At 33.4% G+C, this 15,226-nt stretch overlaps 1 protein-coding gene across 7 annotated transcripts in view; it reads left to right on the forward strand.

Annotated features, from left to right (window-relative positions):
- The window catches only part of LOC121371834 (phosphatidylinositol-binding clathrin assembly protein LAP-like), a 68,934-nt gene extending 54,569 nt beyond the window's left edge, over nucleotides 1-14,365 (forward strand). For 6 of the 7 annotated variants that reach the window (XM_041498017.1, XM_041498020.1, XM_041498016.1 and 3 more), the window contains 3 exons: nucleotides 8,060-8,146; nucleotides 8,767-8,903; nucleotides 10,085-14,365. In XM_041498017.1, coding sequence (XP_041353951.1) covers nucleotides 8,060-8,146; nucleotides 8,767-8,903; nucleotides 10,085-10,100 — 240 coding nt within the window. In that variant the 3' untranslated portion in view covers nucleotides 10,101-14,365. Of the gene's footprint in view, nucleotides 1-8,059; nucleotides 8,147-8,766; nucleotides 8,910-10,084 lie in introns of all 7 variants that reach the window. The other variant, XM_041498018.1, reaches the window with a different exon arrangement.
- Nucleotides 14,366-15,226: the final 861 nt, after the last annotated feature.

The raw sequence follows: 15,226 nt of genomic DNA on the forward strand, positions 1-15,226 counted from the left end.
GAGGGGCATGGTTATCCCGAACTCTCCTGCCTAATGTGTCCCAGGCGTGCTCTATTGGGGCCAAGTCAGGCGAATATGCTGGCCAATCCTTCCTGGCGATACCTTGTTGTCTGAGAAAGTCCGTTACCACCCTGGCGCGGTGGGGTCTGGCATTGTCATCCTGCAGAACTGCCCCGCCGCCAATCTGCTGAAGGCCTGGGAGAACCAACGGCCGGATAATCTCATTCAGATAGCAGATTCCATTCAGATTGCCATCCACCACATAGAGGGGGGTCCTGTGGTGGATAGAGATGCCGCCCCACACCATGACGCTGCCACCACCGAACCGGTGACGTTGTCTAACGTTAACGTCAGCGAAGCGCTTCCCAGGACGTCTGTAGACACGAACCCGACCGTCGTTGAACTGGAGACTAAACCTGGACTCATCAGTGAACATCACTCGACCCCAATGAACACGTTGCCACCGCAGATGAAGCGTGCACCAGTGACGTCTGGCCGTTCTGTGATGTGGTAGGAGTGGTGGTCGAACAGCCTGGCGACGGCAGCGTAGATTATTGGCTTTCAGACGATTGCGTATGGTTTGATCAGACACTCGAGTTCCAGTCGCAGTCCGCAGATTGTCACGTAATCGGCGTGCAGTGGTTGTGCGTTGACGTAGAGCCATATTGGTGATGTAGCGGTCCTCTCTATTTGTAGTGCTTCGGGGTCTTCCCGAACGTGGACGATTTCGAACAGAATTCGTTGCTTGGTACCGTTGCCACAGTCGGCCAACGACACTCTGACTGACACCAAGTCTCAGAGCAACATTTCTTTGCGTATTGCCATCCTGAAGCCAAGCAATAGCCCTTCCTCGATCTTCGATAGTCCGTTGACGTCATACCATTGTCGAATTTGGAGTGTGCACCGTACATGAACGCAAGCTCCAATTATACGGAAATTCAGCATTGGGAACATGGAATACACATGCAAAGCATGCAAATGAAGCGCTTTGTGAAAAAGCAAGTTATGGGCACTTAGCAGACCTTTCGCTTTCGGCCTAATTTACGTGCAAATGTAAGCATGTTTTCGCCATTAGAACTAGTCGACAGTGTCAATGACAGTGGATTTTAATTCATTTATGGGTTGCTTAGACCCACTTTCGTCAAAATGGAACAATACCATGCGTGACATTATGGTCTAGCTAATATAATTGACATTCAGAAAATAATGTCGAAAATATCGTCTGACCCTTAAATTCTTTTGAGTAGTATATATAAACAAATATCTGTACATTAACCGATGGTAGTTATATATACAAAAATATCTGTACATTAACCAATGGTAGTTATATATATACACAAATATCTTTACATTAACCCATGGTAGTTCTATATACACAAATATCTGTACATTAACCAATGGTAGTTATATATATACACAAATATCTGTACATTAACTGATGGTAGTTATATATATAAACAAATATCTGTACATTAACCGATGGTATATGGTAGTTATATATACACAAATATCTTTACATTAATCCATGGTAGTTCTATATACACAAATATCTGTACATTAACCAATGGTAGTTATATATATACACAAATATCTGTACATTAACTGATGGTAGTTATATATATAAACAAATATCTGTACATTAACCGATGGTATATGGTAGTTATATATACACAAATATCTTTACATTAACCCATGGTAGTTCTATATACACAAATATCTGTACATTAACCAATGGTAGTTATATATATACACAAATATCTGTACATAAACTGATGGTAGTTATATAAACAAATATCTGTACATTAACCGATGGTATATGGTAGTTATATATACACAAATATCTTTACATTAACCCATGGTAGTTCTATATACACAAATATCTGTACATTAACCAATGGTAGTTATATATATACACAAATATCTGTACATTAACTGATGGTAGTTATATATATAACAAATATCTGTACATTAACCGATGGTATATGGTAGTTATATATACACAAATATCTGTACATTAACCCATGGTAGTTATATATACACAAATATCTTTACATTGACCGATAGTAGTTATATAGAGTGGATTCCGCGTAACTGCATAGTCTCCGTTCAAATAGACTATTAGTCAATTACCCGATCTAGTCATTTACGCGAAAGGCTACTGCACATTACGGCAATCTCATAAAATAGCCCGATCATGTATGTATACACTGACTACACATTCGTTCCGTTTAATACTAAACTGGTATCCATTGCATCGGAAAGAAGTAGTGTAAACAGTGTACATTTGGCCGGGCTATTTTGCAAGATTACGCTCTGCTTAAACGTTACACTTTTTTCCTTTGCATATTGCACTATCTTCTGATGTGAACAAACAGTTACATAATCCATCCAACACCTCAAACATAATAATAATACCAAATATTCAATTAGCGTAATGGCGATCTCGCGACCGGTAACAAATGGCATCATGCAGAATTCAGCGTAGGCCTTATAATGTTTGCTTATTTTAATAATCACCGTTATTAATTTTAACGGCATGCATTCAACATGTATGACAGCATTGTCTGGAAGATCTGTAACTTGTTATTTTTACTTCGTAAAATCTTTGAACCAAAGTAATAAAAACAGCCCGACAATGCGTGTCAATTTTAATACACATGCCAGTTCAGGGCCGAAAGACATGTAGGACTGAGTTCAGCCAGACCAAACGAAAACAAAACGTTCACTAGGCTGGTTTGTGCGCTTCACGTTAAACCAAATGGACATGACGAACACCAATCAAATAGTTGTCTGAACTGAAGACCGCTCTCGGCGCAAATATACGTCACGCTTCAGTCAGCTGACACCCGCGTGTCAAGAGACATTGTTGCGGTCATTAAACAATACGATTACGCAAAAGTAAATCTTGATGTATATTTGTAGAAAAACAAATAGTTGTTCGCATCAATGAATACCTAACTGCAGTTTTTGTTTATTCCTTTGTCTTTGTTAATTTTGTACCTATGGTCGAGAGCACGCATGCAGATCGTGATCGCGGAAAATGAACATGCAGTATTTATAGGCTACAAAATGCAGTTAAATGTACACTGAATAAAAGTAGTTTACAATAATCATATTTGTTAGATAAGTTTTGCTATAAATTTGTAAGACTGTGAGGTGACATTTAATAAATTAGCAGGATTTTAAAAAGACCGTAAATTTTAATTTTATTAACTTTTTTTTTTTTTTTTTTTTTTAAATAAGTGGAGTATACTGTGAAGTCGGCAAGCAGAAATCACAAACAATTGATTGCTCATTAATACCCGTAGTCATTATCAAAGAAACAACTATTTTTCTTTTGTCACTTTATTTTATTTAAAGTATACTTGTAATACAAAATTACCAGCCCAGCCCTTTGATCGTCGACAGCTCAGTCGCTAAATAAACCTCTTCTCTAGTAATCTTTCAATGATTTTAGCAACCAGCGGTAAACATTAATTGATCTCACATTCACAGCTTCTCACAACAAACTTCAAGAGAATTATTTTATTTGCCAATAATCCCTTTATTATGTATCTATTAGCTAAAATAAACAACAATAAAAACAGTTATCCCACGCAAGATAATTTGTGAATGGACTAAACAATTAACCAGCATATATACCACTCAAGTTTTATCGACTACTACAGTCTGTAATACAGATTTACGATAGCCGGCGGTGTCACGTGACACAACAAAGATGGACGACTTCGCAGGAGTGTAATACATTACCAGTTGTTGATTACAGCGCTTAAATAATTTATTTTAAACTACAACTTGTTTTGACATGAAATAAAGGCATGCTTAATTTATTTTGTTCAATTATACACATTATACACGCTTTTCTGCTATTTTGGTTTGCAATTACACGGATTTTGATCCGAGAATCTATTCAATTAAACGGCACGTCTTGCATTCAAACTGTTGGAAATGGTTTGGTGTTTCAACAAATATTGCAATTAGGCGATATATTCAATTACCTGGCATGCGATTAGGTGGAACCCACTGTATACACAAATATCTGTACATTGACTGATAGTTATATGTACACAAATATCTTTACATTAACCGATGGTAGTTATATATACACAAATATCTGTACATTAACCGATGGTAGTTATATATACACAAATATCTTTACATTAACCGATGGTAGTTACATACAGTAATATCTTTACATTAACCCATGGTCGTTATATATACACAAATATCTGTACATTAACCGATGGTAGTTATATATACACAAATATCTTTACATTAACCGATGGTAGTTACATACAGTAATATCTGTACATTAACCCATGGTCGTTATATGTATACAAATATCTGTACATTAACCGATGGTAGTTATATATACACAAATATCTGTACATTGACCAATGGTAGTTACATACACTAATATCTTTACATTAACCCATGGTCGTTGTATGTATACAAATATCTTTACATTAACCGATGGTCATTATATGTACACAAATATCTTTACATTAACCGATGGTAGTTATATATACACAAATATCTTTACATTAACCGATGGTAGTTATATATACACAAATATCTTTACATTAACCGATGGTAGTTATATATACACAAATATCTTTACATTAACTGATGGTAGTTATATATACACAAATATCTGTACATTAACCCATGGTCATTATATGTACACAAATATCTTTACATTAACCGATGGTAGTTATATATACACAAATATCTGTACATTAACCCATGGTCATTATATGTACACAAATATCTTTACATTAACCGATGGTAGTTATATATACACAAATATCTTTACATTAACTGATGGTAGTTATATATACACAAATATCTGTACATTAACTGATGGTAGTTATATATACACAAATATCTTTACATTAACCCATGGTAGTTATATGTACACAAATATCTGTACATTAACTGATGGTAGTTATATATACACAAATATCTTTACATTAACTGATGGTAGTTATATATACACAAATATCTTTACATTAACCCATGGTAGTTATATATACACAAATATCTTTACATTAACCGATGGTAGTTATATATACACAAATATCTGTACATTAACTGATGGTAGTTATATATACACAAATATCTTTACATTAACCCATGGTAGTTATATATACACAAATATCTTTACATTAACTGATGGTAGTTATATATACACAAATATCTGTACATTAACCCATGGTAGTTATATATACACAAATATCTTTACATTAACCGATGGTAGTTATATATACACAAATATCTTTACATTAACCCATGGTAGTTATATATACACAAATATCTTTACATTAACTGATGGTAGTTATATATACACAAATATCTGTACATTAACCCATGGTAGTTATATATACACAAATATCTTTACATTAACTGATGGTAGTTATATATACACAAATATCTGTACATTAACCCATGGTCATTATATGTACACAAATATCTTTACATTAACCGATGGTAGTTATATATACACAAATATCTTTACATTAACTGATGGTAGTTATATATACACAAATATCTTTACATTAACTGATGGTAGTTATATATACACAAATATCTGTACATTAACTGATGGTAGTTATATATACACAAATATCTTTACATTAACCCATGGTAGTTATATGTACACAAATATCTGTACATTAACTGATGGTAGTTATATATACACAAATATCTTTACATTAACTGATGGTAGTTATATATACACAAATATCTTTACATTAACTGATGGTAGTTATATATACACAAATATCTTTACATTAACCCATGGTAGTTATATATACACAAATATCTTTACATTAACTGATGGTAGTTATATATACACAAATATCTGTACATTAACTGATGGTAGTTATATATACACAAATATTTTTACATTAACCCATGGTAGTTATATATACACAAATATCTGTACATTAACTGATGGTAGTTATATATACACAAATATCTGTACATTAACCCATGGTAGTTATATATACACAAATATCTTTACATTAACTGATGGTAGTTATATATACACAAATATCTTTACATTAACTGATGGTAGTTATATATACACAAATATCTGTACATTAACCCATGGTAGTTATATATACACAAATATCTTTACATTAACTGATGGTAGTTATATATACACAAATATCTGTACATTAACCCATGGTAGTTATATATACACAAATATCTTTACATTAACTGATGGTAGTTATATGTACACAAATATCTTTACATTAAAGGGACATACCCTAGTTACGGCTAGTTGTTAACCATTACGGCGTTGTTTTTCGCTATTAAACCCATTTTTTTCACAAATAAAATTGCACTTTACTTACTGTTTATTATTTAGAATACTGTTTATTATTTAGAATATACATTTCCATTCACCTGAAGTGTTTTTTGGTAATCCTGGTGTTTGTAATACCACAAAATACATTTTTCGTATTTCTTAAAAACGGGCGCACATTTGAGAAAAAACCGTTGAGCAGACAAGGTCTAATCTATTTTTAGAGGGGATATTTCCATTTCAGTGTCACAGACGTTGGTATACCACGTGGCCGTTATCATTTTGGTTCGGTTTGTTTTCTCGTGCACGGTTCGCGCAATCAACATCCGATTTGTTGTTGTTCATTTGTGAGATTTTTCTTCACAGTTCGTGAACATTTTCAGTAACAATAAAGTTTAGACAAGTAAGTGTCTCAATACAAAACGTTACAAACCCTTAAAACCAATAATTTTGCTAAGTCTTACGATATCTGGAGAGGGGATACAACCAGGACAGAACAGTTGGAACATGTCCAGGAGAGGTGAAAGAAACGCACCCCAAGTCTGTGAAATTTGTCGTGACGTAGGCATTGTTGTGCTTCGAGCGACATCTACCGGTGACATCAAAATACTAACTTTCAAAATTATTTCAAGCAATTGGGACATGGGGATTCACATGGTATTTATCGATATAAAACCTGCTTTTTCACTCCATTTGATAAAACGTGATCTAAGTGTGTTACAGGTTTGTAGATTAACCAAATTATAATTTATTTTCGCTGGATGGAACTAGGGTGTGTGGCTTTAACCGATGGTCATTATATGTACACAAATATCTTTACATTAACCGATGGTAGTTATATATACACAAATATCTTTACATTGACCGATGGTAGTTATATATACACAAATATCTTTACATTGACCGATGGTAGTTATATACACTAATATCTTTACATTAACCGATGGTAGTTATATATACACAAATATCTTTACATTAACCGATGGTAGTTATATACACTAATATCTTTACATTGACCGATGGTAGTTATATATACACAAATATCTTTACATTAACCGATGGTAGTTATATACACAAATATCTTTATATTAACCGATGGTAGTTATATATACACAAATATCTTTACATTGACCGATGGTAGTTATATACACTAATATCTTTACATTGACCGATGGTAGTTATATATACACAAATATCTTTACATTGACCGATGGTAGTTATATATACACAAATATCTTTACATTGACCGATGGTAGTTATATATACACAAATATCTTTACATTAATATCTAGAGTGTAAATCAAGCACAAATATCTTTACATTAACCGATTGTAGTTATATATACACATATATCTTTACATTAATACCTAGAGTCTGTAAATCAAGCACTGATTTTTTATGTCCAGTCATATATATACATCATATCTTTTTGTTTAAATGCCTCTTTGTAATGGGTTTGTAGTAACCATTAAATTTGCTAATATTTTCTTCTTGCTTAACAGACTTTTGGGCAGGGGGTTTGTGGTTAATCTGAAATATTTTGTGATGTAAGATTCACCATTTGAAGCACAAAAGTGTTGTTGTCCCATTACTTGTATAAAACTGCAGTGTGAAGCAAGCCTGTCGGCCTGTTTGAATGTGAAAATTGAACCCCACCTAAAAGTATGGACATTTTCATTCCCTGGTAGACGTTATGGTTTACTAATAAAATGAGATGATTATAAAAACACTAACCTAATTTTGCAGGCTCCGATGGGCATGGCCCCTAGGATGGCGTACCCACAGCCAGTGGGAGTTCCAATGGTCCAGCCGATGGCGCAGCCAGCTATGATGGTATTGACTTCTGTAAACTGCTTTATTTTCATTACCCACAGCCAGCTATGATGGTATTGACTTCTGTAAACTGCTTTATTTTCATTACCCACAGCCAGCTATGATGGTATTGACTTCTGTAAACTGCTTTATTTTCATTACCCACAGTTCTCTCATGCTAACAAAATAAAACAGGATTAGTTTTTCACACATTCCTGATTAAACTAAAAATAAATAAACATGTATTTTCTAATAATAGATTTAATATTTTTGTGATAACTGTCGGTAGTGTGTTGAGTATATATGTTTAAACTTACAAATCTAATTTTAACTTTATTGTATTCAGGTGGTTATTATTATTATTATATTTTCCCATTTATGCTGGGGCCCCCTCAAAATGCTTAGCAATTTGACAATTTTGGTTTCAACTAGTCAAAATGGCAGAAGATCTGCAGAAGGCTAGCAATTTTCGAATGAGCTTTCTGGCAAATTAATCATGAAATATATTCATTGCATTTGATTTTAATCATATTTGGTGAATGGCAAGCATAAACCCTGGATTGGGTTCGAGTGGATCTTAACAATGTCATGTTTTTGTGAAACTCTTGTTGTGTTTTCTTAACAACTCTGTTGTTTTTCAGGGCATGCCCGGTGTTCGTCCAATGGGAATGGTTGCCCAGCCAGCGATGTATGGTGCCGTGCCACAGCCAATGGGATACCAGCAGCCAGCTCCTCACCTGGCACAGACAAATAAACCCAATGATCCGTTTGGGGCATTGTGAGGGTATTAGTATGAGGGACATTCTCAATTTTCTGTTTTTACAATTTCATTTTGTGTGTTGGTGTCTAACCTATATCCCTTTCCAGCAAAGATTTTAAAGTGTTTTTTGTCAATAATTCCAGTTTCAAAGGAAATATGTTTTGAAAATGTAAAAAAAAGTTATTTTTATGTGCAATTTTTAAGAAAACATTGGTCAGATTATAAATAAAATAATAGTATTTGCCACTGAAGATCATCTGCTCACAGAGTTTGAAATTCTGATTTTGTTTTTTCTTCTTTTATCCTACACCTATAAAAAAAATGGTCTTGTGTCATGCTTGCATTGGTCATACTTACTTGACCCATTCATTTATCTTGAAGAAGGATCTTGAGCAGACAACATTGTTCACTATGATTGAGAATTTTTTACAGATATTTCATAAAAAGAACTCTTTTTTTTTATTTCAAAAAAAATAATCCTGTTATGTCAAGCCTAATGAATTATTGACAAAAAACACTTCAAATAATGGCTGGTTTTGGAGTATAGGTCTATATTTAAATGACAAGCTAGCAAACAGGTTACATTTATTGTCTCTCTTCATTTTTCTCATCTCAATAAAGTCAAAATGTGAGAGACCGATGTTACTTTTCCACCAGTTGTAGCAGCCTTTCCCAGTGTCAACCAGTGACACACGACTGGTGTATTAAAAACTGTGGTATGTGCTGTCCTGTCTAAAAGATGTGTGCTCTAGTGGTGTTATTAAACAAAATAAAACTTAGTTTGGATGCTAAATTTCAGTGCATGTTAAAATACATTTTACTTATTAATTTTTAATTAAAATGTTTCTAAATACTAATGTCATGATTTTCACATCACAAATTAAAAAATAATAATAAATTTTGTGTTAAAATTTGGAGTGAAAAAAACCCGAAAGTCATATTTGGCCAACACCAAAACAGTTAATGTCAGGCAGAACATTTAATTCTGAAAATTTCTTGTTACCTGCCACGATGAATAGACATAATTACTTAATGAATTGGCATTAATTAGACAGTCATTCTCAAAAGAGATGAATTTTGAATTAGCTTTTTGCTATACCTGTGACAATATATATATAATTTTTATTATATTTTTTTTATTATTTACTTAATTTAAAAAAATATTTTTTTTTATTTAAAGACATCTTTTTTTTGGACAGGTACCAGGAAAGATGAACATATTTGTTATCAGGAATCTGTGGCTGTTGAGTTATCTGCCCATTAATGACGGTGCAATATTGGGCAGGCAATGAATGTTGAATTACTTTCTGTTGCGACAGATTCTCTTTTCACTGTTATTTTGTACATATGTGATAGAAGAATAAATTCACTGACCACTTGTGTTATGGTACAGTTAGCTGATTTACCATGACTGCTTTGTTGAATACATTTCCACGTAGCCCAGGTTATTTAGCCCTGAACGTAACATTAGTTGATTTATCAAGGCTACATTGTTGTAGATGTAGCCTGGTCCGAGCACTTGGGACTGTTGTAAACAGAGATGGGAGCATGATAGTTACAAGCAGTGTCATCATGGTGCCAAGTTGTTTCTGTAAACCTACCTTACTAGACCTACATTTAGCATTAGTGTCTAACGTATTTGTGATGCATGTTATTTTGTTTTTGACCAGGTAGAAATAATTATCTTTGTAAACAGTATTAGATGGGGGAAAGCTGGTTGTATTGAAAGCATATATAGTACCAGTGTGCTAGCAATATTAGGTAGATTTTAAAATAAATCTATAATGTATTGTGTATTACTATAGATGGTTGTACGTATTTAAACATATAGAACATATAATGTTGAAGTTCTCAGTTAGGGACTTTTGATGATTGGAAGAGAATTATATTTAGCTTAATTATAATATATCACATCTACCTGTTGGTCAACTCACAAGAGGTTATTTCCATCTGTGTAACAGCTGTTATATTTAGATGTTTGAATGGGTTAAAAACAAAATAATAATCCTTTGCAGCCATAATTGTGTATATTTTGTCTTTAGTATCAAGTCGATCAGCATCTGTCATGTGTTAATGAAATGTACTTTCACATTTGTTACAGAAAAAAGCTCCCTTTTGAAATTGCTTTGTAATGCTGAAGTATTTCCATTGTCAAAATAGTAACCCTAGTCACCAGTTTTGAAATGTATTTACTGTAATGTTAACAGTTTGGCTTTATTAGCAGATGTGTTATGAATGTGATAGTTGGCAAACATAGTTAATCATAACTTAAAATAAGAATTGGTCTCAATTTTATTTAATATATAAAATATTGGTGAAATAAAACATTGCTTAACAAGTCGGTTTATGTGATGGAAGCATTAGTACTGAACAACATTGATTGAAGCTAGACTTGGTGTTGAAAATTAGTTCAACCTCAGTTCAGACCATCAGCTGGCCGGACATTTTCTTCATCTATTGATTTAAAAGTTTCTGATCCATAATCATTTGTCTTCTGTTTATGTTGTGTTTCCTTCATTTGGTGGATTCACTTCAGGCATTTCCGTGATTCAGTCATGGTCACATTTCTTTGATATATTGGATTAGATGCTTCCTTGATATTATAAGAATTGACTAGTTAAAAACAGCATGTATTGCTGTATAAATGATCATTAGTGCTTGAAAGAAAGGACTAGTTGAAAACAAGAAGTATCAGAACATGAATTACTGTCAGTGCTTGCACAATGTTTTCGAGGGCATGTTGAGAAGTTGTTGACAGAACATCCAAACAAACAATGTAGCTTTCAGCTGTTCAGATGGTAATGGTGCAAAAAATGTTTTCAAATTCATCATTGGACCATTTAAATGAAGCTAAACTTGAATTGTTATTACTAGAAACGGTAAACTACAACAGTGAATGCTTACTTAGATTGCTGAATTGGGTTCAAGATATGCTGAATATATCCTCTATTAGTATTTGTATCCCATAATGGTAGCCATATTGGATAAGCTGGGTTAGTTTTTCATTTATGATCCTCCTCTTGACATTTGAAATCTGCAGTGTTACGAGGGTGGGACAACCCAGTATGTGATTGAGAACATCTCTAAAGATGGCCTCAGACCATCTGGACTGTTACAGGAATTGACCTGTTAGGTTTGGATGGTTGAAACCCATTGAAGACTTAAATATTAATTTAGTAAAAATAAAAAATAAAATCTTATATACAAATCTTAATGTAAAAATGAAATCTTATATACAGTATTACTAATGTAGTGGTTAAAAATAAAAACCATTTTATATACTAATGTAATGATTAAAAAATGAACTTTAGTTTTTATAAAACAAAATCCAGTAATATAATTTTTCACATGACATTTATTGTGGTCTTAAGTTTTTAAAAGTTTCATTGAATGAATTGGTAGGAGTACAAATGGAAGAATAGTTTTCTGTTGGTAATTATAGTTTGTGTGGTGTGCATACTTCTGTAATATATGCAAAATAACATTGTTGTAAGCAGTTATTGTTCATGTTATTTATATCATGCAATAATGTTATTACGTTTAGCTGAAAGTATTGTTGTTGTTTTTATTTTGTAAGAGAAGCTTGAATAGTCCGGTATAGTGCTACATGTTTCGTGCATGGATCACAGACTGTTTCCATTTCACTAGGATACGATGTAACGTACGCCCCATCATGAACCAAGTTACATTATGTATATTGTATAACCAAGTCACCAATTCACAAAGCTATATTATAGTTACTGTGTATGATAATGACAAATTTACTAGAAATATTCTACATTATAAACACTGTCACAAATTATGTTTGCATTTCATTAGGATACAATGTTGTAAAATGTGATGAATTGCTCTTGTTCACATATGTATTTATTGATTTACATAATTGTTATTTGTCGATGTTGAGTATATATTATATTTATGTACATATACATATATGAATATATGAATATGCATACAGAAGACTGAGTTCCCGGGACTTGTCATGTTAAATGCTGAAGAGAGTGATATGATTGGTGTCTATGTTGTGTTGTTTGCTTTGTACGACATGTATATATCCGTGGGTATCAGGGCATCAACCTTTCACAGTGCTGTACAGACAAATATTTCATTGGATAATACTCAACACGGTTTGGTTTTCAATAAAATGTACTTTTCTTCATATTATAGGCATCTTGCATAAATCAAAGGGAAATGATGTAAAACTGTTTGGGCAAATTCCACTTCATTAGTCTGCTGTTTTGTTGCATGTGTGGGTGGTTTGGTTATCACCAGTGTCTTGATGACTTTGATAGCAACCAGTTTGAATGTGTACAGCTAGCTTTAGATAGACACTAATAGTTCCATTTCTTAAGGTCACAACTTAATTCAACATCAATTTTTTTTTTAATTGACAAACCTAGGACTTTTTTAATTTGGTTTTGTTTGTTTTACAATCTTTATAATTTTCAAATACTTTATAATTTTTCTATGCCACAGGTTATTGTAATTTTGAGAATCTACTGAAGGTGTGTTGAGCTAACCTAAATGCACGCCCCCTGTTAACGGTTTCTGGGAGGAATGTATGCTCCTTAATTCCATGTTTATTATCAACACTGATTACTGTGAGGCGTTGTGGAAGTGTCACATAAAGCAATGTCGTTACTCCTGGTAAAAAAAATGGCAGATTTTTGGTTGTGTGTTGTGAATTCTGCAAATAAAGCTTTCTGTATTTCTTCCTTGAAATATGTAATAAATTGATGATTGATGTGGCAGACTTCTATTCTGGTTGAAGATCTCTGTCTGGGCATTCTAATTTCGTGCGAAAATGGTAGCTTGTAACTGGTCAAAGAGCATAACTTGAAAGCCTAGTATGAATGAGCTGAACACTTGTGGCATGGATAGGTTTTTCTTCATCAGTGGGTTTCAAATCAGTCCAGGTTGTTAGTCAATTAACATCGTTTATCGGCTGTCTGCAGTTTTGTACTAATTGTTAACAATGTTTTCTTAGTGAGAAATGAAACTGTAAACAAAGAGTTGTAGTTAGCAATGAAGGAGAGGAAGATGATCTCTTTGTTGATTGATGTGTACGTGTAAATATTGCATTTTACATCGGGAATTGTAATCAGTTTAATTAGAACTTGTAATCAGATCGTCACAATAGTATTTGCATTGGCCGACTATACTTTGTAAAATACTTAAAATCTATTTCAGCAAAACAGATGTTTTTGCAAGTTTTCTTTAATCTGTGGGTACTGTTAGTGAAAAACCAGCCCACTTAGAATGTATTTGGTTGTTGATAGTGTAAAGCAAACAGGGGTGTCTAGCTATTAAAGTGTGTGTAGATATTCACATCAGTGTTGGCTTCTCTGTCTCTGCAGTCATTACACAAGCCTCAAGAATATTTGTTGTTGTGCATCATGTGCGATGTATACTGTGATTAGAGCAAATATCACAAATATAGAGAAAACCCTGTCCAAACGGTAAATAAATAATAAAACATACTTTTGTCTTGTTATTTACTTATGCGAGGTTATCATGTTGGTCTCACATGATAATTGATCGGCTCGATACAAACCGCGGTACAGTTTTGCATATTGCGATTTTTACACGCTATTTTTTTCCTTGTATCTTATTTGACTTGAAATAGGCAAACAAACAAAAAAACCATCATGTTATTAATTGGTGATGACAGGAAATGTAACAATCATGCCAGTCGGTCTTTACATTATTTGCATTTGTTACCGAGATGTGTTCATGACTTGTAGTGCCAGTCAGGACAGATAATGAAATTAAATGACCGAATTAGATTACAGATAATGGAATTAATCCATAAATATTAAATAATATCAACTATATTGCAATACGGTTTCTTATATCGCAATACGGTTTTGACCGTATCGTTGCACCCCTACTAACTAGTGTTGCAGTAGCTGCCTTGAATATTATTAGGCCACTGAACCAAAGACTTCTGTGACCTATTGCGAGCTGTTTCATGTCCTGCATAAACTTTTGACTTCTCCAAAACCCCTGGACCAATTCCAACCAAATTGTTTTGGAAGCTTCCTTGGCACATGGAAAAACTAATTTTATATTTTTTACCCTCCAAGCGCTGTAAGGTCAGGGCTCAAAAGGGGAAAATTCAGCATTACTTTAATTGTGGATTTGGTTATTTCAACCCTTCCAGGGCAATTCCGACATGTATGCTCACACCCATGGGTGGGGTCCAAATGGGGCTAAATGAAGCCAATATTTAAAAAATTAGTTTCTTTCAAGAAATAACACTGAATTATATATGTAACAGTTATATCAATTCTCGAAATAAGCTGTTGTCTGGGCAACTGATTAGCAGGTTATGTGGCATT

This window comes from Gigantopelta aegis, chromosome 4, assembly GCF_016097555.1.
Source record: "Gigantopelta aegis isolate Gae_Host chromosome 4, Gae_host_genome, whole genome shotgun sequence".
Taxonomy (NCBI): Eukaryota; Metazoa; Mollusca; class Gastropoda; order Neomphalida; family Peltospiridae; genus Gigantopelta; species Gigantopelta aegis.